The sequence below is a fragment of the Loxodonta africana genome, chromosome 14 (genome assembly GCF_030014295.1).
Source record: "Loxodonta africana isolate mLoxAfr1 chromosome 14, mLoxAfr1.hap2, whole genome shotgun sequence".
Classification (NCBI taxonomy): Eukaryota; Metazoa; Chordata; class Mammalia; order Proboscidea; family Elephantidae; genus Loxodonta; species Loxodonta africana.
In genome coordinates this window covers 40664036-40691643 of record NC_087355.1, presented here as the reverse complement: position 1 = coordinate 40691643, position 27608 = coordinate 40664036, and the positions used below count along the sequence as shown (strand labels likewise).

Here is a 27608-nt window from a genome sequence, read left to right as displayed (position 1 = left end):
AGTGTATGGAAATACAATTCCTTTTTGTATATACAATTTGGATCCTGCAAACTTATTAAACCCACCTGTTCTGGTAACTTTTTTTTTTTTTTTTTAGTAGATTCCTTAAGATTTTTATGTGCACATCCATGCATAAAGAAGTTTTACTTCTTCCTTTCCAATCTGTTTTTTTTTTTTTTTTTTTTTTTGCCTTATTACATTGGTTAGGACCACCAACAGAGTGTTGAATGTTGAAGCCATTGTTCCCTTACAGGTGATTCCACTAATTTGTTGCGTTTTTAGTCCTATTGGTATCTGCTTTTTAGAGGACGTGGACTAATGCCACAGTTCTCCATTTTGGTCCTTTTCCCCAGGGTTAGTTCTACCTCATTCTGATTCCCATCACTGGTTTTGTAAGACTCAGATCCAAAGGCCTCAGTTCCCCCACTCTTGCTAGATATGCCCCCCTGCAATATACTATTTCACAGGTGCTATCTTGTCGTGGTTTTAAGATCATGGCTAAAAAACTCAATTTTCCTTCACAGGCAGTTTGCTAAGCCCACACACCAACTAATTCCTTGTCAGGCTCCAACACTTCTGGGTTTTAATACATGGATGCCTCCAAATACCTAACACCCAAGGATGGCCTCTTCTTTGGGACCATGGAATTATACCCAATACACAGGAAACCCCGCAAAACCTAGCTAACCCTACCCCACTCACGTAAGTAAGCTGCCTCCTACAATTCCGGCTGGCTGTTACCCTGTCCCCAGGTGCAATCCCATGTGGCCCTGCCTGGTCACCTTCCCTCATTTAGAGCTGTAAGAACGAGTCTGCTTTTCATCTATCTGAGTATCTATGTTGTGTTACATTACCCAAAGAATCTATAATCATACATGATTATAAAACACCCCCACCTAACAGGAAAGGCTTCCCACCTGGCTAGTTTCCTTATCAGCCAGACCAGCTGCACTCCACTTAGTCCTTTCAGCTCATGATATTATTCAAACAAGCCAATCACCACCTTCCATGGGAAACAGCATCACCCCACTCTCGTTACTGCAAAGCCTGCCTCCCACACTCCGTGCTGGTTCACTCAGCTCCTAAAAACAACCCAGTGTGGTCCTGCATGGTGTAGTGCCTGCTCTGGGGTGTATGTGACTAATAAACTGTCAAACTCATCTATCCAGTGTTGGGTGTTAATGTGTTTGGCCAACCCTAGAACCCTACGATGGGCCTCCCTCCCTCACCAATGGAGTGAAGAGGAGAAGCAGGTGCATACACATTTAGGATTGGGATGCCTTCTGAATTAACTAAGCCTTTTTTTTTTTTTTTTTATCATTATGACTATATCCCTAGTAATGTTTCTTGTCTTGAAATCTTTCTTATGATCAGTGTTTCATGATCTAACTTTTTCCATCCTTGTAACCTATCATTTACATGAGTCATTTGTAAACATATTGTTGAAGCTTGCTTTTTTATCCAGTCTGATAATCTTTGCCTTTAAATTGGTGGTGTTTAGCCCATGTACATGTAATATAATTATTGATATGGCTGGGTTGCAGACTACCTTGCTTGTTTTCTATCTGGTCTTTGTTCCTTTTTCCGTCCTTTTCTGTCTTCTTTTGGATTAATCAATTACTTTCTAGTATTCCATTTTATCTTTTTTTTTTTTTTTAGTAGTTGCTGTATGGATGTGTGTCCTTATCACCAAACCAGTTGCCACTGAGTCAATTCCGATTCATAGTGACCCTATAGGACAGAGTAGAACTGTCCCGTAAAGTTTCCAGGGAGCAACTGGTGGATTTGAACTGTCAACCTTTTGGTAAACAATCAAGCTCTTAACTACTGTACCACCAGGGCTCCATCCTTATCACAGTCTACCTTAAATAAAGGTATACCACTTCATGTATATGCCTTATAAATCTGTACTTTCATTTACTTTTTTTTGTGCTATTATTGTATTGCCGCATATTTTCCTTCTACATGTCCTAAATCCTACAGTTTTTTTTAATCGTACTTTAGATGAAGGTTTACAGAACAAACTAGCTTATTAAAAGGCACACATTTTTTCATGACATTGGTTAACAAGCCCATGACATGTCAACATTCTCCCTTCTGGAACCCTCTGTTGTGATTCCTGTCAGAGCAGTCAGTGGTGGTAGCCAGGCACCATCTAGTTGTACTGGACTCGGTCTGGTGGAAGCTGTGGTAAACGTGGTCCAGTAGTCCCCTGCACTCATCTTCCCCTTGTATCTTTAGTCTTCTTCATTCTCCCTTGCTCCAGACAGGGTGAGACCAGTGGAGCATCTTAGGTGGCCACTCTCAGGCTTTTAACACCCCAGATGCTACTTACAAATCTTACAATTTTGTAATCTTTATTTTTGTTGTAAACAGTTATTTTCCTTTCAGTGGCCAATTGGCTTTTAGATAATTTAAGGAGAAAAAGAAATAATTGTATTTCTGCCTTCATGTAGATATGTGTATATTTAATCTGGTATCACATATCTTCAGTGTGAACTTCCTTTAACAGTCCTTGTAGTGCAGGTCTAGTAACAAATTTTCTCAGCTTTCAATTATCCAAAAAAATCTTTACTTCACCTTTGTTTTTGAACAATATTTTTGCTATAGAATTGGATGGGTTTTTACTTCAGCATTTTAAAGGCATTGTTCCACTATCTTCTTAATTGCATTTTTTCCTGGTCAGTTGTTCATTCTTATCATTCTTTCCTGTTATGTCTTTCTTTCTCTGGCAGCTTTTAAAATTGTCTTTTTCATCAGTTTGATTGTGATGGGCATGATGTGTTTCCTGTTTATCCTGTTTGCAGGGTTAGATAGGGTGCTCGGCAAGGTCTCCTTCCTTCTCTGGCTGGTTAGAAATCCAGTGTCTTCCAGAACTGTGTAACCTCCAGGATTTCTGATCAGCTCCTAGTCCCCAATAGCCAATCTCTGGTAAGTATCCTGGTTTCTCTCCCTCTATGCAGTTTAGTAAGGGAGCCCTGGTGGTGCAAGGGTTAAGCGCTTGGCTGTTAACCAGGTCAAAGGTTTGAATCCACCAGCTGCCCTGTGAGAAAAGACCTCACCCAACCTTCCACAGGGCACCCAACAACATTTAGTATTCAACCAGACTTAAATCCTTATGCAAATATCTGGAGCTTGCACCTCAATACCCTGCCTGACGTATTCATGCTCTCTGCAAACCTGTTTTTCCCCATCTAGAGACTAAGGTTTGCCCGACCAAGCCATGGTGATTTCAATTGCCTCATATGCACGCGAAAACTAGATAGCGAATAAGGAAGACCGAAGAATTAATGCATTTATGGTGTTGACAAAGAATACTGAATATACCATTGACTGCCAGAAGAACAAACAAGTCTGTCTTGGAAGAAGTACAACCAGAATGTTCCTTAGAAGCATAGATGGTAAGACTTCTCATGTATTTTGGACATGTTTTCAGGGAAGGACCAGTTCCTGGAGAAGGACATCATGCTTGGTAAAGTACAGGGTCAGTGAAGGAGAGGAAGACCCCTCAACGAGATGGAACATAGCAATGATTGTGAGGATGACGCAGGATCTGAGGATTGTGAGGAAAGCACATTCCAGATGAATTTTTGTTGTACTTAGGGTCTGTATGAGTCAGACTGATTATCAGCACCTAACAAGAGATCCATTTCCTGTGTTAAGTGCCCACAGGTAGAAGTCAAGATTGTAGAGCTCACCTATTTCTTCCTCTTAAAATTATCAGTTTTGGGAGTTTCTGTTTATGGTGATGGAAAATTTGGCCATAGATTTTGGTGATGTTTGCACAACATGATTAAAATTGGTCTCACTGAATTGTACATGCAAATGGTGGATTGGCAAATGTGTTCTCTATTTTTACACCAATTTTAAAAAGTATTAAAAAAAGTCAGACCTCGGTTGTTGTCCAGTACCTGAAAATATTGCTTTACATATTGCAATGTATTGGGTTGCTTTTGTGTGGCCTTTCTAGCCATGGTCTTGTAGCTCCCACCCAAGTGATTGGGTGGGACTGTGCGGAGAAGGTAATTGTGGCCCACCGAAGGGACTGATTAGTTTTGCCACCCCGCCGGGCCTGAAATGAGCCACCCCTGAGGCAGGAAAGACGAAATCCCATCACCACCAAGGGAGAACAGCCAGGACCACTCTAACTGCCAGAAGCAGAGAGTACACCTTTTGGACCCAGGATTCCTGTGCTGAGAAGCTCCTGGAACCAGGAGACAGAAAGAGCATGAGCTCGAGAATTGGTGACAGAGAAACAACAGCGGGAGACAGCGTGGTGGACTTCCCGGCCAATGAAGCAATAAAGCTGAGTGCCTTTGGGCGGGAGGCTTGGGGGTGGGGAGTAGAGTTCCTGAACCTGAATTGTAACTTGTTACTTCCCTAATAAGCCCCATAACTGTATTGTCTGTGAGTTCTGTGTGGCCATTGCAACGAATTACCGAACCCAGCAGAGAAGTACGAGTGCAATGGGAGGGATGGTTGGTGCCAGAATTGGTAAAGACGGTGGGGAGAGGAGGTGTGTCTGATTTTTGCCTCATAGGGATCTGCCTTGGGTTGTTGATGTTGATTTTCCTTTTCCCTTGTGAAGTTAGAGGTCAGACATCACCCCCACGCTATTTTCCCACATATTTCTTAGTTTTAAACCTGATTACAGTGATGATTAAGTCCAATTCTCATTACTCCATCAGTCCCTTTCGATCTTTAAATTTGAAGGTTATTATTAGTTCTTTTTGTGGCTTATCATTCATCTCTTTATCTTTTTTATCTTGCTCCTTTCACAATTTTTCTTATATATCCTAAAGGGTGGAGTAATTTGGAAACAGCAAAATATCTCCTCAATCCTTATTCTACACACTCTTTTCAGGCTAGTTTCAGGGACCTTGGCTCTTTCCTCCTCCTTCCCCGCCCCCACATAGAAATGTATCCAACTGAGTTTTTTTTAATTATGTGACCGAATCTGACCAAAATAGCTTTATGCAATAGTCTCTGTAACCAAGTTAAACGTTTTCAATCTAAATTTTGTTTCATTCTGGGTGCCACAGTGTTGCAGAGGCTGGGACTTAACACAACTTTCTTCAACAGCAAGGTTTAGGAAGAATTTTCTCACCTCTAGTGACTATATAACTTTTTAAAACACCTTTCAGTTTTTTTAATGTTTAAATTTGATGCTTTTAAAATATGTTTACATGGTAAAGCCTCTAAGGTTTTCCAAAAATAAACGTTCGTATTAAATTCAGATACTGTGTCTAAAATACTGATACAAAAAAACCAAACCCATTGCCATCAATTCTGACTCATAGCAAACCTGCAGGACAGTAGAACTGCCCATAGGATTGCCAAGGAGCAACTGGTGGATTTGAACTGCTGATTTGGTCAGCAGCTATAGCTCTTAAGCACTGCCCCACCAGGGCTCCGAAATACTGATTAAAAAAAAAAAAAAAAAATTTTTTTTTTTTATAGAGGTGACTAAATCTTATTATTACATCATTGTAAAAACCCCAAATTGATTCTGCTTTGTAAACATTCTTTTTAATAGCTATTGAGTATGGACTGTGTCAAATACTGTGCTAGGCTTTGGGGGATAAAGTTGTTGTGGGAGGAAAGGGAGATGCCCACATCATGGTATGGCTAACTAGTCAAATACTTAGTGACACATTCCCTTCCCTTCCCCCAAATAGCTATTAAAGAACAAGGGAAAATTTGTTATTATGAAATAGTAATTAAGGTAGGGAAGTTTTGAAGTACAGGGGTAAAGTACAGCAGAGAAAAGGCTTGAGTGTTACATGCAACACAGTGCAGCTGCATCTGAAGGACATGGAAGGTTCCAGAGATAAATTATTCACCAGGTTTACCTAGGGCCCTACTGACGCTTTATTTTCCCTGAAGTCATTTTTTGTGCATACCCTCATTGCAAAAAATTGTATCAGCTGAGTCAAAGTAGGCTTTCAAAACACAAGGGGATGACAACAGGTCTATCCTTCCTCAGAGTTCATCTTTATAATACAGTCATCATTTTCAAGTTAGAAGTGACATTAAGAAAAACATCTAATCCAACTCATTTAGAACCTTAAAAGAACAGGCCAACAGGACAATACTGAATCAAGTACACTCAGAGGATGTTAAGCCATTATTTCAATAAGGCATGAAAGCAGTTCAAAAACAGTTATAATAGGATACTAACACTGGATGACATGGTTAGTAACATCAAGTTGAACTTCGTCAGGCATGACAATTATCAAAAGTCTAAGAATTCATCTGAAGCAGCTAGTTGGCAGAAGCAAATATATTCTCAACAACTATATTTAAGGTAAGTTATGATCTCTGGTAAAACAAGCACATAACATTGCAATAAAATAGAAAAAATGACAATTTGATCCATTTTTAATCCTAAGAAAAACAGAATTAGATGCTCAACAAACACATTCCAGATGAAATAAATTTCACCAAAAGAAAAACACTAAAAAATTCAATTTGCCAGGGAGAACTTTAGAAGTTTTTTTTTTTTTTTTTTTTTGGTTTAACACTAAAAATTCCGGGAATTTGTGTGAAAATACACTCATTGAGCACATCTAAATAAATCAAGATTAATTACAGCAGATAAATTCAATAAATAACAACCATAGTATAACTTGCTTTATCATCTCCAATGAGCAAAACATCCAGGTTAGAGATTTCAGAGTAATAATGACTTTGGGAATGAAGAGACAGCTTTTAATCTTATTTTCAGTTTTAACCTTTAGTAACTCTGGCAATACCAAAACAGTATTATGATAGTATTTACCATGTCCAAATATCTTAGGTTCAGTGATAGAAATTAACTCATTATACACACAGGGATAAGTAGTTAAATCAGCAATTTATTGAACTGCAAATCAGAATAATTAACCGTTACAGTTGTTAAGAAGAGAACAAATCTCCAAAAACTATCTTGGCTGGTTCTTTGATATATAAGCATACGCCAACATTATTGGACTGTTTAAATTATGAGAAGCTAAGAATATGAATCTCCTGTCAAGTTTTCAGCAATAAAAATCTTTTTTTTAAAGACCATCATATTTGGTAATAAATTAGATTTATATAGTTGATAATTTCAAAATAAATAAAACCTGAGTTTTAGATGCCCCTAGTCCCTACTCCACCCCCAGTGTACATACCTTATCTACCATTTTAGATCGGTGTGTCTCAAACTTTAAGGCGCATACAAACCACTTGGGATCTTGTTAAAATGAAGCTTTGGATTTGGTAACTCTGGTGTGGGGCCTGAAAGTCTGCATTTCTAACAAGCCACGGGTGAAGCTGATCCTGCTGGTGCTTCAACCACCTTTAACCAGCAAGGTAACCAGGTATCAATTAGGACAATTTCTGGACTGATCACTGTGTGATTTTATAGATTCAAGGCTATAGTATCTTGGAATCAAATGTAAGAAATAACCAAAAACCATCAAAAGCATGTCTTGGAAGAAACGCACGTTTCAGTTAAATGAGAGCATAACGTAAACCAGGCAACTTGGCAGTCCTTGCCTGACAGTGATGCCTTTGATGCATTACAGTAGAAACAGGACACCGAGTTCTTGTAACTTTAAAAAATGATTACTAGAGCTTGTGGCTCTCCTCCAGGCAATTCAGGTCCAGAAAATTCAAGCGAGTACACTGCAAAACCACTATATTAAAAATCTTTAATGGTAAACTGTCCATATAAATTATGCGTATACTTGCTTTAAGCTATCCCATCTCCTCCTCCTCTTTCAACAAATAAATGCTGCTTCTTCTTCTGTCTTGTAACTAAACAGCGTGTAACACCCAGTGCCCCTCCCTTTAAAAATCGAACAAAATTGTCCCCGACCAAAGGACCTAAGGCAAAAAGGTTGGCTTCTTTAACGCACTCATAGGTATACGCATCTATTTCTACAGGATTACCCTTACATGTAATTGGCTGGCTTGAGTTATGGCCTAGGTAACACCCTTGCTCCTTCAGAAAAGATAGATTAGGATGAGAACCTATCAATACTACTGCTGCAGAAAGCTTAAATATTTTCTTCAATCCAGAGACACTCTGAAGAATGCATTTCATGTCCGACTTAAAGGAAAGCACATGGTGCTCAGGAAAACTGGTATAGTCAGATAAACTCGAGTCTGCAGAGTATAACTGAGTACACATCATATGATAGACTTTATGGTATTCAGGATAAAGCTTTTGGGGAAGCTGTTTGAAAATTAAGCTTGGATCAGTTACTCGTCTGCGAAATGCATGGATCACAGGGATATTATTGTTGTAAGCACACAGTACTGCATCAGCTGCAGTAAGCCCTGAACCGACAATTAACACCGGATCCACTTTGCCACGCAACCTTCCTCTGCTTACAGCAGCTCCAAATTCAGGCATTGAATGAAACACGAAAGGAAAATCTTCCCCTTCAATTTCCAGATGGGCAGGAGAATCCAACGTTCCAGTTGCCAGAGCTACATTCTCAGCAAAGAGACAAAAGGGAACATGAGAACCATCAGCTACTCGCTGATAACCCCTGATTTCCCAGTTTCTCTTGATAAATTTTGACTTCTCTATCTGTAAATGCTTTGTTGAAATATCTCTGTCTTGACCATCATTATCATCTTGGTCTCTGTAGAGTCTTGACACAGAGGTTATGTACGTATTCTCTCTGAAATTCTTCTGAAGACCCATGACGTTTACATAATGTTTATAGTAGCGAGCTATTTCCTCTGGCATGACTCGGTCCCCTTTTAGGTTCCTTAAAAAGGAAAAGGAAGAATATTCTATGAGGTATATAGTACTAAAAAAAAAAAAAAAACTTTTTTGTATATAGTACTACTTTTAGTTTCCATGATTCTTACTGCTCCACCTATAAGCTTCTATATCTTTTTAATTTTTCTGGACTGTCTTAGCTACAAATTATTCTAACACTTTGAAAAAAAGTTTTTTTTTTTTTTCCTTTAGTTAAAAATATCAATGAATGAGTTTTATCAATAGAGGGAGTCCCATGAGGGCAGGGATGGTATTTAACATATCTTTGTTTCCTCAGTACCTGGCAGTGTCTGCTCAAATTAGCTTGATTAACTTTTACTGAATAAATGAAGTGATTAAAAATGTGGATGTCTGAAAATTAGACTGCTAACTCATTTAGATTATAACTGTGAGATACTACAGATCTACTTCTAAAGCATGTGTTTCTTAAGGGTTATATATACCCATCCTGACAAGATTTTTGGTAATCTGCTCTATTTTCCCAGTTGCAGAAAAAAATTCAGATCATAGTCTTCTGCTGAACAAAAAGATCTTATGTCCAAGTAAATACAACATTTCTGTGTGTTGTCCTACTCATAAAGAGATCTAAACATATCATCTTTTTATGAAAAAATGGCACTATTACATCTTTCATTTTCCATTTGTACTTTACAATGGCAGGCATCAGCGCTCCTAAATACTGTGCCCCAATTAGAGATAAGTAGCAGCAAGAACATACCAAATCATTTAACGTAATTCAGTGTAACTTGTTTTTTTTTTTGTTACTCAAGGTTCATAAAATTTTTTCTTCTTAAAATTCTATGATTATAATTAACAATTAACACTTAGAATGTATTAATTCTCAGTTTTTATAGAAACCCTCTGTAATAGTTAATACTATTATCATCCTCATTTTACAGTCAAGGAAATGACAGCTAGTTTGGTATCTGTCCAAAGTCACAACATGAGAAGTTAGAGGGTCAGGGTTCAAACTCTGTCAATATCTACAGTGACCTAAGAGTCTGCTCTTAACATTATACAAAGGCCAGAACTAAAAGCAAATATTTATCAAAAGATTCATTTTCACATATTACTTTAATATACAATAAGCGTAATTTAGAAACAATACTTCTGGTACACAAATTAGGAAGCATTCCCTTTCTTACCCATGTCACAAAAGGAGGCAGGTATTGAGCAATTTCACTTGTTTACTTTTGAAAATCAAGAACTTGTACGACTTGCCCAGTTTTGCAACCTTAAGTTTTAAACACACATGTAATTCCTTTTTAAAAAATGGAAGTTTTGGGGAAGACTTAATCTCAATTATTTAAAAAGCTGGTCTAAATTTGCTCTTCTTCTCCAATTAGAGAGATCTGTACGAATTAATATGGTGTCTAGCAGGGTGTCAAGCATTCAAATGCTACACCCCTTTCTTAACACAGGTTAAATAACTTCCTGCTTTATTGTTTTTGTGAATAGATAAAACAGTATTAGTAATTCCTATCTAATTGAATATTTACTATCCTTGAAAATGTTATGGCTTTTCATACCTTTATTTTTTAAATCTTAGGTTTTCTCCCTCAAAATAAATAAACTTGTATTCTTCCAAGTTGAGATTTCTTCTGTTACTCCTACTTTCAGATTTCTTGTTAAACACTTATGTTCATACTCAGCCAATCACATCTTCCGACTGACCTATATTCTAGTTTCATTTCATCATTCTAAATTCTTAATCATACACTCTTCTAACCTTAAAGTCAAACATTTTAGATATCTAGATATCTACACAGGAGATATGCATACATGAAGATATATATATATCCACCATAAAAATTAAGATAAAAGCATGGGAAGTACGTGTGGGCAGATAAGAAAGTTAGTAACTAAACAAAGATTTAATGGGAGAGATAAAGCCGTGGTTAATAGAGAAGTCACATGAAGCCAATCTACAGGCAATTCCTTACCTCTGTGCTTAGTTTCAAAACTAAACTACCTCATTACAATCACCGCTGCAAAGAGGTATTTTTATTTGTAAGAAATGCACGTTTACATTATTCATCTAAAACATGGTCACAATATTTTGAAATTTACTCACAGTCTCTTTTTCATTGTATACCAAAGAATATTAATACAGGTTGATCTTTACCTTCGTTTGCTAGACACCCAATCCTTAAATTTAAGTCCAGGTAGCTCCATCCAATTTCCAAAGCTGATTGTCAACATGGAGCCTTCCATATTCTTTTAGAATAAAAAAAGTACAACCAAAAAACATATTTAAGCAGTAACATGGGTTTTCTTTACCAAACCATTTCATTTACAATACTTAAGACTCTAGATAAGGAGTATTGAAAACAGTTCTAAATGGTTGTATAAATCACCTGAAACTTTTTCTGGTAAACTTTTATATACTTTCATGATTTGGTAGTATCCGTCTACATTCCTTCTTTCATATAGTTACAGACTTATACAAACAAATTTACAATACTGCACAATGCCTATATAATGTTGATAACTTTGGAATACAATCTATAATTGAGATGTACAATATTATGTTACAGAACAAATCAATATTTTCACTTGTTAAAGGAAGACAAGTTCATTAATTTCTAATACTTCAGATGTCTTTCTATTCTAATAATATTAGATTTTTAAAAATTGGCAGCAAAACAGTTTCTCCTTCTTCATCAATTTTAACTCTGAAGTACAGGCTGGTTGGATATAGCAACATCTCTTCCGAAGAGTAGGGTAATAAGCAATGGTTGCCTCAGAAAGAAAGGACTGACCACTGAGGGAAATGCTGCCTTCAAGGAACATGAGCACTTCAAGCTCCCTTCTCCTACTTACTTCTGCCTTCTCAATACAAAGCAAGAGAAGTCCAAGACCAGGCAGAGTAAAGATAATCTCTTTGAGCCAACTCTTTTAATCTATGGCTTCTTTTCTCAAAACTCTTCTTGCCCCTGCTTCTACACAGCCCAGTATTAGGAATGGCATACATGGTTATTATAATAAAAATTATTACTGGCTAAAATTTACAGAGCACTTACTCTATAGTAGGTCCTATGAAGCATTATCTGTGAAGTACACAGAAGATCACCATAGGGAGAGAATGCAGCAGACTGCCCCTGCTTTGAGCCAGACTGGCTCTGACATGAACCAAGAAGATGGAAAACGAGAATCATCAGAAGAAAAGTTACCAAGAATTTCATCACCCAATGGTGATGGACAGAATTAGGGTAGATAGATTCCAAATATGTTTACAGTAAAAAATGGAGACGATTTGGTGACGCATTTCATGTGGGAGTTGAGGAAAGAGAAATCAATGATGACTCTCACATATCTGCTTGAGTAAACTACATGATCATGTCATTCGATGATTAAAAAAAAAAAAACTAAACCTGTTGCCATCAACTTGATTCTGACTCATAGTGACCCTATAGGACAGAATAGAACTACCCCATCAGGTTTCCAAGGAGCTGCTGGTGGATTCGAACTGTGGACCTTTCAGTTAGCAGCCAATCTCTTAACTACGATGATAAAGAAATTAAAAACAGAATTCAAAGATAAAAATGACTGGTTTTAGGCATGATGAGTTTGAGGACACCTGTGGAATAATTAGGAGACTGAATCTAGGTGGATACGTAACAGAGAAATCTGGACCAGAGATCTTGATTTGGGAATCATCAGCATTCATATGAGCCACAGAAGTAGGTGAGGTAGCCCAGGGAGAATGAAGATTATCAGAAAGACCAAGGCTTGGGACAGAGTCTAGAAAAGCACATTTTTAAAGAGACAGTATGAGGAACAAGAATCCACAAAGGTAATTAGAAAGGAGTGACCAAACAGGAAGACGAACATGCAGAATGAAGGGTAAGAGAATCCAAGAAGGACATCAACATTGTCAAATGTTGCAGAGGTCAGGGAAAACAAACTGAGACTCCATCAAATTGAGCGAAAAAAGGAAGGTACTAACCATGGAAAAGAGCAATTCTAGTGGAAAAACAGTGACACAAGCTAGAGTGAAGTAAGCTAAGAAGTAGGAGGCAAAGGCATGGAGATTATATGCATAGAGAACTACTTCAGGGGACAAGAAACAAAGAATTAACATGAATGCAGACAGGTCTGCAGGTTTGGGTGTGAAACTGTGGAAGTTCAATCCTAATGGATTCCATTTTCTCTGTAAAGAAACAAGAATATTTCTAAGCATAAAGAGGGAAAAAAGGATAGAGGTTTGAGAAGACAGAATTTAAGGAAATATCGAAGGATTACCAAACAGTTTCACAGCCCAGCTGAGACTGGAGAACAATTTTCACAGTTGTATGATTTTCCTCTGGTAACATCTGACAGCCTAATTATAGGAAAAGGTAAAGTGAAAAGTAAGATGAATTGCTTTTTTTGCTCAAGCTACGTGATGGAAGGACAATGGGTTTTAAGGAGAATAGTTCAATCCTGAATTATAGAACCTAACTGGAGAGGTAAGGAGGTGAAGATGGGGGCCTCAAGTGCTCTCTGTGTTTGAAGATTAGGTACAGAGGATGTTGTGAACAGAAAGGAAGATATTTTTGACTTAGTTTTTCACAGTTAAGTGTTTGTGAGATAAGATCTATAGTGCAGCCACTCGAGTTCGTAGCTAATGAAGAATGGAAGAAAAGCTCCTCAGAAATGAATTTCTGGACTAAAAAGTTAAAGTGTTGGTTCTGTATCATGTATGTAGACAGTAAGGTCATTTAAGGTGATGATAAAATCAGATACAATGGAAGACCATGAAGTAAGTGTTACAGATTCAGTGTTGGATGGGCATAGTGTGGAATGGTAGAGGAGCGAGAAAACAGCAAGGCCTTTTCAAGGGAATAGAGGCTTTTACAGAAAGCAATGGGGAGTAAAGAGAACATCAAGCTCACTAGCTCATCTTCCAGGATAGGGGACTATAGGCTCCATTTCGGGGAGCTGCAACAGGAGAGGAATCTTCAGGAAAGAGCAAGGTTTCAAGGAAGGGAGTAGAAGCATTTGGCCAAAAGGGGTAAGGATGTGGGAGAGCTGTTTACCACTAACTGGAGTACCAGAGAGCATAACTGGGAAGCTTGAGATGGTGAAGAATGATGAGAACCTGGATAACAAAAGAAAGAGAGAACTGGATGAGGATGAGGATGAGAGGACAGAGGACTTAAGGAGATTACATCTTGGGTAGTAACCAAGGATGTATGTGGAGCATGGCAGGGGAGAGGGCTGCATAAGCAGGTAAACAGTACTACAGGCAAACACTGGAAGAGCAAGAATAAGGCACGGAATGCAGAGGTGGGAACAAATAATGAGCTTGGGGGCGTCAAGAAGGTGATACTTGAGGACTGGATTGCAGCTTAAATATCATTTACTTACATCACATTCTAGTGGCTCTAATAAACGCCCAGAAAAGATCAGAAAGCTTTATGTATATTCCAAGCTTTACCACTGATTCAAATGTGTTTTTAGTAATCAAAGCTTATCAATACTTTAACTTTCCTATATAAGTAGAGGAAAGGGAGTCACATAGAGTTCAATTATTGTCTGCATACTTTTCTAAGCAGCAAAAATATTTACCATTTATTTGTACAACAAATGAACGTTCACTATATGCTAGACACTATGTTAACTGCTGACCACACAGGGGTGAAGAGTCATTACTAGTTGCTGGTCCCCTAATCAAATGCAATTGAATGAATCCTTACCAGTTCTTCAGTTTAAAAACACCTCTTTCTTTTATACTACATTTTTCATTCAAGATTTTGAAAATGTAGGGAAATAATGGAAATCGATTTGAAATCAAATGTGTGAGATTTTATAAATTCTAAATTGAATAACTGAATTTTTAATTTTTTACTATGCAAAACACTCCTGTAATGTTTTCTATGGAATTCTCATAATAGAGATACACTTATTCTAAGGCTAAGTCAGTAATCAAATGTAGCTTAACTACTACCAGTAGTAATTAACCCATATTTAACTAAATGAACTGCATTAAAATTCTCCTCAGATAAAAATGTGGTAAACACATAACAGCACTACCATAACGCTTAACAATCAAGTTGATTTTATCAAGATGACACATGATAATGAAGCAAAGTGTTAAGAAAAATACTCACATGCCAAGCCCCACCAGGAGGACCTTTACCAAGAACTATGTGAGGGATATAATGATGTTGTTCTAGTTTCCAGTGCAAAACAGATGGATAATCATAGCCAAAGTCAGCATCTGGATGAAGCAGTGTGTCAAAAAGTACTGCAACTGGATTAGATGATCGGCCCTCTAGGCCTTCACACAAGTACTCTAAGTCCTGAATTAAAAAAAGGGGGGGGGGGCGGCACAGAAAGAGTTTAGCAATGGAAATAAAACAAGTACGATAATGGTGAAGGCCATCACTCTAACCCAATATTTCCTTGAGATCTTAATAGAAGATTCTTGGGACAAAATAAATAAGGGAAAAGGCTGAGTTTCAACCAAGCTAACTAGATCTTTTTTTTTGCAAAATTTGAAGATGCTTTCAGTATCTTAATGTCTACCGTGACACTCCAATAATAAAAAGCAGCATTCCCCAAACTTATCTCAACAGAGAGCACCTACTAAAAGTCCATCAGGAAATCATTTGGGAAATTCTGCTCTAATCAATTTAAGAAAATAAACAGAAGAAATTTAGTAGGATATATTTATTAATCTGAAATAAAAATAAGAGAAAGCTTTATTTAGAATAGATTATTTGCAACTAGGAAACCCTGGTGGTGTAGTGGTTAAGTGCTATGGCTGCTAACCAAGAGGTCAGCAGTTTGAATCTACCAGGTGCTCCCTGGAAACTCTACAGTGCAATTCTACTCTGTCCTATAGGGTCGCTATGAGTCGGAATCGACTCGATGGCAGTGGGTTCAGTTTTTTTAATTTGCAACTAAGAAACATGTTTATAGGAACATAAAACTAATCTTGTTTCAGCATTAAAAAAAATAAAAAGAATTGACATGTAAAAAATACCTGATCAACAATGGAAAGATGTCTTGCTTCTTCTAATTTACTATGTAAGATCGTATTTGGATGTATTGCTTCTGCTGATAAATATGGTCTGTAGCCTGATAACATATAAGAAAGGCATATCCCTGAGGGTCCATTTCCTATTAAAAAACAAAAATAAAAACAATGGGAAAGAGTATAACACGCATCTTAACACTCTTGTTCTTCGGCTTTTCTCCTACTTCTTAGATGGCTTTTACCCCTCACCAGTTCTTGCTTCTATCATCTCTTAAAACCAGATTCTGACCTTTGCCTTCTCTTCTCCTGTTTTCTTCTGGGAGTCTCATCTACTCAAGGCTTCAACTCTCACCAACTCAAGACTCTCTGTGCTACTGACTTCCAAAATTAGATCTCTAAGCTGACTTCTTTCCCAAAAATGTATCCTACATTTCCAAATGCTATTTCTTTATTCCACCTGACTGGCCCACTAATAACCAGGGCTTCAAACTGTTTCTAATTGGTTCAGTCATGGCCAAGGGAAACCAGGGCAGCATAGGCATTGCATTGCAACCAAATCTCTTGTGGCCCACTCAAAGACGGTGGCCAATGGAGGTTTTTTGAATGTGTGTTGCTCTCCACAGTCCTGCCAATAATCTAATCTCCCACATCAGGAAACTTTCAGGACCCTGAAGTGGGGGACTGGATTATTAAGAACAGAACACGGTTACACTAGGTTTGCAGTAATTTGTTACTGCAGCAATAAAAACTAATACATATAGTATGGAAACCAGCATTTTCCCTGTGCTCAGGCTGGTGGTGCTATTGCCAACGGCCCTATAAACATTAGGTTAAGCTACTCATAGGCTGAGACAAACACAGGGATAGGGATAGATTGTTTTAGGGGAACTGAGATGGGCAGGTAGAGATGAAGACAGTTTTTCCTTTTCTAACACTCCCACAGCCCAGCTAGAAGAGGAAGCCAAGGCGTCCTTACTTATTCCAAGACTTCCAGCATGGAAAGCCAGCACTAAACATAAGCAGAAAAAGGGAACACTAGGTACGGTCCCTGAGATCTACCCTGAATGAGGATTACTGAAAAAACTGTCATCTCTATAATATCCTCTAGAGGAGAATCTAGTATAGAAGAACAGTCTTGCTCTCCTCCTTTGCTTCCTTCCTTCCTAACCTCTTGCATATGCCAGTCAGGTGACAGGACTTTTCTCTTCTTCCCACTAACTTTGAAACAGGTTATCAAAGAAGCTGAGGAAGTTCCAAGCCACCAGCATGCCTATTTCCTACAAATTTCTCCTTTGACTTGGCTTCACTATGTGCTTGTCTGACTTCCTTCAGTTTGAATATTAGGTGGAAGATAAATATGACAGGTAATTAAATGGATGTAATAAAAGTAAATCATAAAAACCTTTAAAATTCTGAAGTAATTAGGTTTATTAGTAGCTTAAGTTTTAATAGTTCATATGCCTATTTATTAAGGTGATACAAAGGATATATGATAATGGCAATGCTATGGTTAATCATAATTACCAACATTACTGCAGAGTGCTACAACGATCACTGCTAACTGAGCACTGATTACCAACTTGCACAATCGGTTGCACCCTTACTAACTTGAACTTCTGAATCAGTTTCCCGGTCTGTATCTGCACTACCAACAGAGTGTTGTAGGGTTATAAATTATAATCCTACAATGTACAGCGAATGCTCTGTACAGTACTATAATCCTGTTGGTTACCATCATCACCGTGACACCTACCACTTACCACTGACAGGCAGTACTTGAACATAATACAGTAATATCAATCTTTCCGTAAAAATATGCTGCATTCTAACATCAGAATCTAATGTTAAATAAATTACACTACCCAAAGATTTGATTGTCATTTTAACACATCAAGCAACCTAAGAATATTTTTCAATACAATTCCCAGGAACTTGTAAAAATGGTAAGGGTCATAACTATTTTAAGAAATTCAATGCAATAACTTACCTATTATTACCATAGGCAAAGTCACTGATGAATCTTCAAGTAAAGAAGTTTCTTCAACTAATGGCATCGCTTTAACTTTTCGCCCCAAACTATCTCCAAAATATTGCACTAAGGAATTAAAAATCTCTCCTTCGGTTTCAGAGTCGCTATAGTTCCTTTAAAACATGTAACAGAAACAAAAGTCAATATAACCTTTAGAAAAAGCATTCTCGTCTCGGATTTTTCTAGCTTTACTCCAAAATTTATGTAGACTATAGATTATTCAATAGAACAAGAAAAAGACATCCTTCTGATTTATGCTTTCAAAATAGTTACTTAGCTTCCTGGCAACCTATATCACCTTTAAGGCCAAAATTCCTACATGGCTAATTCCTAAATAGTACCTTGTAGGCAAGTCCCTATTAAATAAGCTATCTTTAACAACCAAAGACACAGCATTGAAACAGGGAGTGTTTCCATCTCCCGAGAATGGTTACTTTTTACTCTACTATACTGTCCTGGATACTTCTCCAAAGTGTCTGCCCTGGAAAGATTCCCCAGCCCTCTTTGGATGCTCCTAAGCAAAGTTCTTTTGGCTACCCAAGCCTGACTAGTATTACTGTTGTTGGAAAGGTCACAATTCTTTTTCAGGAGATGCAGGCCTCACATTCAATCTCTCCCAGAAATCCCTACCTCAACACTGCTGCTTTCATGTGTAACCTGAGAAATAATAAACATGATTATCACTCTAAGATTTTGGCAAGTACAAAGATGTTTTCTTCTCTAAACTTTAACAAAGATTTCACACTAAAACAAACCAAAAGAAAAAAAAAAATGAGGATCTGCTTGGGGTTGTCATTTTGAGAGTACATACATTAAGCTAGACTACTTAAATATTATCTAATACCCTAACTACTCTCAAAGCAAACTGATGATCCTTTGCAAATGACTGTGAATGAAGGCATTTTAGCAGTTACTACCATATTTGAGGAGTCCCTGGGAGGCATAAATGGTTGAACAGTTGACTATTAGCTGAAACAGTGGCAGTTTCAACCCATCGAGCAGCACCTCGGAAGAAAGGCCTGGTGATCTACTTCTGAAAGGTCACAGCCTTGATAACTCTATGAAGCAATTCTACTGCACATCCTTGAAGCCACCATGAGTCAGAATCAACTTGACAGCAACCATATTTGATTTTATAAGCAAAACTCAATAATCTAAAATGCCTTGATCGGTTTCTTAACTCTATAAATAAGTGTTGTGGAATGAAAACTTGATATTCACATTCTTTAAGGACAAACCCACTGCTGTCAAGTGAATTCCAACTCATAACAACCCTACAGGACAGAGCAGAACTGCCCCATAGGGGCTAGTGAATTTGAACTGCCAACCTTTTGGTTAGCAGCCTGAGCTCCTAACCACTGTACCACCGGGGCTCCAGTTCCTCATCATTATTAAAAAAAAAAAAAAATTAGGAGGCATTTAATATTCCAAGTCAAGATATCTCAAGCAATTTTTTTTTTCTGCCAAGTTAGAGAATTTGATTATATTTACAGCTTTATTTTTATAGCTATATGTCACTAAGGAGCCATAGTGGTATAGTGGTTAAGCACTCAGATGCTAACCAAAAGGTCTGCAGTTTGAACCCACCAGTTGCTCCACGGGAGAAAGATACAGCAATCTGCTTCCATAAAGATTTATAGCCTTTGGCATTAATCCAAAAAGCACAAAATAATACATGTTGGAGAGGTTGTGGAGAGAGTGGAACACTTATACTCTGCTGATGGGAATGTAAAAATGATACAACCACTCTGGAAATCGATTTGGCGCTTCCTTAAAAAGCTACAAATAGAACTACCATATGGCCCAGTAATCCCACACCTCGGAATATATCGTAGAGAAATAACAGCCTTTACACGGGCAGACATATGCACATCTATGTTCACTGCAGCACTGTTTATAACGAAAAAAAAAGATGGAAGCAACCAAGATGCCCATGAATGGATGGATAAATTATGGTATATTCACACAATAGACTACTACTCATTAATAAAAAACAATGATGAATCCGTGAAACATTTCATAACATGGAGGAATCTGGAAGGCATTATGCTGAGTGAAATTAGTTACAAAAGTACAAATATTGTATGAGACCACTATTATAAGAACTCAAGAAATAGTTTAAACAGAGAAAAAAATGTACTTTGATGGTTACAAGAGCGGGGAGGGAGGGAGGAAGACGGGTATTCACTAATTAGATAGTAGACAAGAATTATTTTAGGTGAAGGGAAAGACAACACATGATACAGGAGAGGTCGGCACAACTGGACTAAACCAAAAGCAAAGAAGTTTCCTGAATAAACAGAACTCTTCGAAGGCCAGAGTAGCAGGGGTGGAGGTCTGAGGACCATGGTTTCAGGGGATATCTAGGTCAGCTGGCATAATAAAATCTGTTAAGAAAACATTCCGCATCCCACTTTGTTGAGTGGCATCTGGGGTTTTAAATGCTGGCAAGTGGCCATTTAAGATGCATCAATTGGTCTCAACCCACCTGGAGCGAAGGATAATGAAAAACATCAAAGACACAAGGTAATAATGAGCCCAAGAGACAGAAAGGGCCACATAAATCAGAGACTACATCAGCCTGAGACCAGAAGAACTACAACCGATGACTGCCCTGACAGGGAACACGACACTAGAAGGACCCCGGAGGTCATGGTCCCCAGACCTTCTGTTAGCCCAAGACTGGAACCATTTCCAAAGCCAACTCTTCAGACAGAGATTGGACTGGACTATAACACAGAAAATGATACTGGTGAGGAGTGAGCTTCTCGGCTCAAGTAGACACAATGAGATTACGTGGGCAGCTCCCGTCTGGAGGGGAGATGAGAAGGCAGAGGGGGACAGAAGCTGGCTGAATGGACAGGGGGAATACAGGGTAGAGAGGAGTGTGCTGTCTCATTAGGGGGAGAGCAACTAGGAGTATATAGCAAAGCATATATAAATTTTTGTGTGAGAGACTGACTTGATTTGTAAACTTTGAATTAAAGCACAATCAAAATTAAAACAAAAAAGATTTACAGCCTTGGAAGCCCAATGGGGCAGTTCTACTTTGTCCTTTAGGGGTCGCTATGAGTCGGAATAGACTCGACGGCAATGGGTTTAGGCTATTTACGATTATGGCAACCCCATGTATGCAGAGTAGAACTGCTCTCCACGGTGTTTTAAAGGCTGTGACCTTTCAGAAGCAGATCACCAGGCCTTTCTTTCAAGGTGTCTCTGGGTGCCTATCAGTTAGTAGTCAAGCACAGAACTGAATGCACCACCGAGGGACTCACGGAATCTACAGGATGGCAACTGGATTTTTATATAATATATAATAACAATAAATAATGTTGTTAGGTGCCACTGACTCGGTTCTGACTCATAGTGACTCTATGTACCACAGAACAAAACACTGCCCAGTCCTGCACCATCCTCACGATAGTTATGCTTGAGCCCACTGTTGCAGCCACTGTGTCAATCCATCTCGTTGAGGGTCTTCCTCTTTTCCGCTGACCCTGTATTTTACCAAGCATGATGTCCTTCTCCAAGGACTGATTCCTCCTGACAACATGTCCAAAGTATGTAAGACACAGTCTCGCCATCCTTGCTTCTAAGGGGCATTCTGGTTGTACTTCCCCCAAGACAGATTTGTTCGTTCTTTTGGCAGTCCATGGTATGTTCAGTATTCTTCGCCAACACCACAATTCAAAGGCGTCAATTCTTCTTTGGTCTTCCTTATTCATTGTCCAGCTTTTGCATGCATATGAGGCGATTAAAAATACCATGGCTTGGGTTAGGCGCACCTTAGTCTTCAACGTGACATCTTTGCTTTTCGACACTTTATAAAAAGAGGTCCTTTGCAGCAGATTTGCCCAATGCAATGTGTCATTTGATTTCTTGACTGCTACTTCCATGGGTTTGATTGTGAATCCAAGTAAAATGAAACCCTTGACCACTTCAATCTTTTCTCCATTTATCATAATGTTGCATATTGGTCCAGTTGTGAGGAATTTTTTTTTTTTTTTATGTTGAGATGTAATTCATACTGAAGGCTGTGGTCTTTGATCTTCATTAGTAAGTGCTTCAAGTCCTCTTCACTTTCAGCAAGCAAGGTTGTGTCATCTGCATAATGCAGGTTGTTAATTAGTCTTTCTCCAATCCTGATGCCGATTCTTCTTCATACAGTCCAGCATACAGACTGAATAGGTATGGTGAAAGGATACAACCCGGATGCATACCTTTCCTGACTTTAAACCAATCAGTATCCCCTTGTCCTGTCTGAACAACTGCCTCTTGATCTATGTACAGGTTCCTCATGAACACAATTAAGTGTTCTGGAATTCCCATTCTTTGCATAATTTTTATGATCCACACAGTCGAATGCCTTCGCATAGTCAATAAAACACAAGTAAACATCTTTCTGGTATTCTCTGCTTTCAGCCAGGATCCATCTGACATCAACAATGATATCCCTGGTTCCACGTCCTCTTCGGAAACCAGCCTGAATTTCTGGCAGTTCCCTGTCGATATATTGCTGCAGCTGCTTTTGAATGAGCTTCAGCAAAATTTTACTTGCATGTGATATTAATAACATTGATAATTTGTGCATTTAGTAACAATAGATAATATAAATAGCTTTATTATTACAGCTACAGCTTTAGTACTTACTATTGAATTATCATTGAATTACATTTAAATAAAGTTGTTTCGGAAAAAAAAGGCATTTTCTTTTTGAGGTTCCCTCTATTTAACTTAGTCTAAGGCCTGACCAGGAGTCCTTGGGTGGTGGAAACTGTTAACAGGTTTGGCTGCTAACCAAAAAGCTGGAGGTTCCAGTCTGCCCAGAGTCATCTTGGAAGAAAGGCCTTGCCATTTACTTCCGAAAAATCAGCCATTAAAAGCCCTGTGGAATACAGTTCGACTCTGACACTCATGGGGTTGCCATGAATTGGAATCAACTTGGCAGCAACTGGTTTTAGTGACTAATAATTTTCAGTATCTTTTCATAAGCTTACTGAGTAGCTTCACTGGAGAAACCTCCTGTCAAACCCTTAGCCCATTTTTTTAATTGAGCTGTCTTTTTATTGTTGAACTGCAAAAGTTCTTTTTATATTCTGGATACAAATATCCTTTCAGGTACATGATTTTCAAATAGTCTCTCCCATTCTGTCGACTGTCTTTTCACTTTCCTGACGGTGGCCTTTGAAGCACACAAAAAAATTTCATCATGATGAAGTCCAATTTATTTCTTCTTTCATTGCTTGTGCTTTTGATGTCCTATCTAAGATTAAAAAAAAAAAAAAAAAATTTTTTTTTTCTTTTTTTTTTTTGATACCACTGCCTAATTCAAGATCGCAAGATTAGTGCCTATGTTTTCTTCTAAGAGTTCTATAGTTTTGGCTCTTATGTTTAGGTCTTCGATATATTTTGAGTTAATTTTTGTACAGGGGTCCAACGTCATTCTTCTGTATGTGGACATCCAGTTGTTGAAGCCCCACCAGCTGAAAAGGCTGTTCTTCCCGACTTGAATTGTCTTGGCATCCCCAATGAAAACCAACTGAACATAAATACATGTAAGGATTTATTTCTGAACTCTCAGCTATATTCCACTGACCTATATATTCATTTTTAAATGCCACTGCACTGTCTTGATTACTGTAGTTTTGTATTAAATTTTGACATCAGCAAGTAACTCTGTTTTTTTCAAGACTGTTTGGCTACTCCGGGTTCCCTGCATTTTCACACGAATTTTAGGCCTTGCTTGTCAATTTCTACAAAAAAGGCACCTGGGTTTGAGAGAGCGATTGTTTTGAGGCTGTAATCAATTTGAGGAGCATTGCCCTCTTAAGAATATTGTTTCCTGATCCAAGAACTTGGGATTTCTTTCCATTAGTTTAGGCTTTCTTTTATTTCTTCCAACAACGTTTTGTAGTTTTTAGAATACGAGTCTCGGGTTTCTTTTGGTAAATGTGTTCCTAAGTATTTTCAATGCTATTATAAATGGAATTGTTTTCTTAATTTCATTTTCAAATTGTTCATTGCTAGTGTATAGAAACACGATTGATTTTTATATGTTTTTTGTATCCTGCAATATGTCTGAATTTGTTTATTAGTTCTAGTGGTTTTTTTTTTTTTTGTGGGCCTCAAGCAATTTGACTCTAATCCGTCCCATGACTCAAGAACAGTAAGTAGAGCCAAAGTTTTAGCTTCTCTAAATTCTCTACACAATATAGGTGATTTGTTTTGTTTTTTTCAGTAGCACATTGCCATAATCTGTGACAAACTATTCATAATAGACATGCACGCTACCTGATAAATTTAATACTGGTTCAACACAGACAACTCTGAATCAAGACAAGCAAAAAACAAAAGTCTAATTCACTGGTTTTACATAATGTAACAGTGAAACAAGGGCCTGCACAACTAGAAATTACTCTTTCCAAAAAATAGAGCCTAAGTTATAAATTTAGTATTGCTGTCAATGTTTCAGAGCACACGCATACTAAATCACATATTCCACTTTGGATATCCACCTCGACAAATGTTTGTTCTACTTAAGAAAAGTATTTCTTGTGTAATAAAAATTAAATCTACTTTTCCTTAATCTGGGGCACAAATTAAACTGGAATATATGTAAAACTATCGTTTAGGAAATACTGAAAAACAGCAGTTTCACAGGGAGCAAATAGTATTGTTAGGCATCAAGTTAAAAGACTATTTGAAATTTAAGATGATTTTAGGGAACTGCTTTTTGTTTTTGAAACGTTAAAATCCAGAGTTTCAAAATAAATTTAAAAGGATGACATAGGCACAATATTTGGATAACTAAAACATTTTAAATCGTAACAGTACTTCTTTAAATTATCAAACTCAGATGGAACGCTTTAGTATAGTCTTCGGGAGCACAATTCTAGATTGTTACCAAATCGATACTACCACATGAAAAGAAACGTTCTGAAGTCACAAATGAAGTCAGTCACACACTTCAGAACAGAAAGTGTGGGTTATTCTCCTTTGGAATGTTAGTGGGCACTTTTCTCATAATGCTTATTCTTTATTCTTTCATGTATTAAACGAGAGCCAAAACGTAGATGTCACAACTTACTTTAAGATGTGTGTTTCTAATGAAATTGCCCAAAGAATAGCATTAGTAAATCAGAAACACCTTCCTGATGGTGCTGGTAAGCAAACTGTGTATATATACACACATATATATATATTTTTTAATTTTAGACACTACAGCCGTTTTCACAAGGCAAATGCAGTTTATTAGTCATGATTTTTATCTTCTGGTTAACACACACTTCTGGTTTTCTTTCTGTCTCTCAAGACCAAAATATAGCAAATACTTTGTTTTTGTCCCCTCCTCCATATTTCTGTACACAAAGGTAATCATATCGTATTTACAGTCTAGCATTAACTGAATCGTTATTAATTGCTAGTTAGTTCCCTTTTTTTTTTTTTCCCCTTAGAGTTCAATTGTTCAAAAAGGTGTCAAAATCCTTTTGGACAATATTGTCTGAAAAGCACTTGAATTTCCCAGGGGACTTCAGTTTAACAAGATTTCAGTAAGATAATCTGTTTTCTAAAACTGTCCAAAGTGAATCTGATACTCTCAAACCACCGTCTGGCAACGGGTCAATGGACAAATTTGTCTAGAGCTTAAACTCCAACAGCTTATTACATAAAACATGTTCCAAAATATGTTCAGAACTTAGAGACCCATACAAAATTATTGAGAAGCTAGACAAATTTGAATTACTGCTCTCCATTACAGCTGGAGAGTTATGAACCTTTTCTGCTCCTTATACCCCTTTTGCAATGTGGTGAAGCCTCTGGGTCCTTTTGCTGAATAACGTTATTAAATAGGTAAAATAAAGATTTACAGGACATCGAGTATATTAAACTAGTTATAAAAATAAACTTGCAATATACATTTATACATCTCTACTGCATTAAATAACAAGCTTGGTGATGTGTAATAATCACTTTAATTCTGAAAAAATGACTGTAAATACATTTCTAGATGTCTGCAAAAACTGTCATGTGATATGAAAGTATTAGTAATGTCTACTGATGACAAAGGAGTCCCCAGGTGGTGCAAACTGTGCCCTCCACCGCTAATGGAAAGTTTGGAGGTTCAACTGCACCCAGAGGTGACTTGGAAGAAAGGCCTGGCGACCGACCTGAGAAAAATCAGCCATTGAAAACTCTATGGAGCACAGTTCTACTCTGATGCACATAGGGTTGCCATGAATCAGAATCGGCTCTGTGGCAACTGATGATTGATCAGTTATTGATAAGTCCACAAATACTGTTGAGTTGTAGCCTATATTCATACCTAGAGGAAATATTAGTTTTTAGGTAGTTCAGTGAAAATAAAGTTGTACCTTTCCATCCAAGTTCACAGACCACCTAAATTCTATCTATGAACCCCAATTTAAGAATTCTTACTTAATTTCATATTTTACCAAAAACCAAGTTAACCCGGAGCATTTGTGTATGTAAAACAGCGTATCTCACTATCTTCACTAAGCTCAATGAAATTCCTCTTAACATTTCTTCACCCCCAGGTTAAAACCTATCTTTGATCTTTCTCCCCTTAACTGACAGAAGGGTTGGCCAACTGTGCCAGACCTAGAACAGAGACTCACTTTTCCTTTAAAATGTACATGCTTACTAATCCTAAAAACTTTCTCCTTAGTTTGCGTCTAAAATCGCCGTATTTTCCAAATTTCTACACCATATATGAATTACAATGATTAGCGTTTGGTTAACAACTCAGAACCTATTTTTAACTAGACACGGCACTTAAAAAGTAGCTCCCTACCTTCTACAATCCTGTAACTTACGTCATCAGGAGACGTTTTTCAAGAAGTAATAAAAATCGGAAAAGGGGGCCCCTTGGTGGAACCCTTTTCCAAACTTTGTACTACTTTGAAGTCTCAGTTCGCTGTAACTCGCTCCAGGCCTAGTCAGTCTCCCAGTCCCGCGACTGGTGCAGTCAAGGGCGAGGAAAGGGGGCAAGAGAAGGGGTCTCCCGGACGATTTGCTCCCCGGGAGCGGGGGACCGAGGCGGGAGGACGCTGCTGTCCAGGCCCCCACCCTCCACCACGGCCCGGGCCGCCTGGCTTCTACTCACACCTCCCCGGACGCTCTCCACCTCCTACCGAGTTCCCTGCCCACCACTCCGCGACGAGAAGTCACCTGAAATGACCGGCCAGAGAGCAGCGGCAGCACCACACGGGCATGGAGCGCTGCTCGCCGGACGCCCGAGCGCAGCCGCCGCCGCCCACGCCTCCTCCGGTGGGACGGCTGGCCCCCGGCGCCCGCTCGCTCCGGGTCGTGGGGTCCGCGGGGCGCCCGCGCCCTGCGCCTCGCCGTTGCGGCAGCGGCCCGGAAGCTGCGGCTCAGCAGCCCAGGCGGCCCAGGCGCGCCGGTGTCCGCCCCAGAGGAAGCGACTTATGCCCCTCGTCTGCCGGGAGCCGGGGCCGGCAGCGGCTGATCTAGGGGCGCCGCGATGGGGGCGGAGCGGGACGGGGACGCTGCGACGGCGGCGGCGGCGGTGCGCGGGCTCCTCCTCGCAGGTGCGGCGGCGGCGGGCGAGGCCTGCGATTGGTGGAGGCGCGGCCCGACCAGGGCCCGAGGCTGATGGAGCGGAGGCTGCGCGGGGCTGGGGCAGAGGTCGGCGGGCCGAGCGGACCGCGGCGGCGGCCAGCGGGCGCCTGGGCCTCTGCGTGCGCCCCTCGGCCCCTCGGCGTGCGTCCGGCACGCGGCCAAGAGGGTAGCACGGCCGAGGCTGGCGGATGCGCGGCGACAGGGCAAAGTGACGAGAACGGAAGGAGCTGCTAACCCGGGCCAGCGGGACG

At 39.0% G+C, this 27608-nt stretch overlaps 1 protein-coding gene across 2 annotated transcripts; it reads right to left on the bottom strand.

Annotated features, from left to right (window-relative positions):
* Nucleotides 1-68: 68 nt before the first annotated feature.
* On the bottom strand, nucleotides 69-27074 carry OSGIN2 (oxidative stress induced growth inhibitor family member 2). 2 transcript variants are annotated; one of them, XM_003408380.4, is made up of 6 exons: nucleotides 26947-27074; nucleotides 17716-17870; nucleotides 15735-15871; nucleotides 14857-15048; nucleotides 10887-10978; nucleotides 69-8747 (listed from the first exon to the last, which is right to left on the bottom strand). In XM_003408380.4, the coding sequence occupies exons 1-6, from the start codon at nucleotides 26988-26990 to the stop codon at nucleotides 7718-7720; spliced, it is 1650 nt and encodes a 549-aa protein (XP_003408428.2). In that variant the 5' UTR covers nucleotides 26991-27074; the 3' UTR covers nucleotides 69-7717. The 2 variants fall into 2 exon arrangements, with proteins under 2 accessions (XP_003408428.2, XP_064123958.1); XM_064267888.1 differs by lacking the exon at nucleotides 14857-15048.
* Between the last annotated feature and the right edge of the window lie 534 nt (nucleotides 27075-27608).

Excerpts from the sequence above, each read along its gene's own strand:
- OSGIN2 (XM_003408380.4), bottom strand. The coding sequence starts at position 26,990 with ATGCCCGTGTGGTGCTGCCGCTGCTCTCTGGCCGGTCATTTCAG. Across the intron at positions 17,871-26,946 it reads TCTCTGGCCGGTCATTTCAG|GAACTATAGCGACTCTGAAA; the intron begins GTGACTTCTCGT and ends CATGTTTTAAAG. Across the intron at positions 15,049-15,734 it reads ATCTTTCCATTGTTGATCAG|GACTTAGAGTACTTGTGTGA; the intron begins GTATTTTTTACA and ends TTTTTAATTCAG.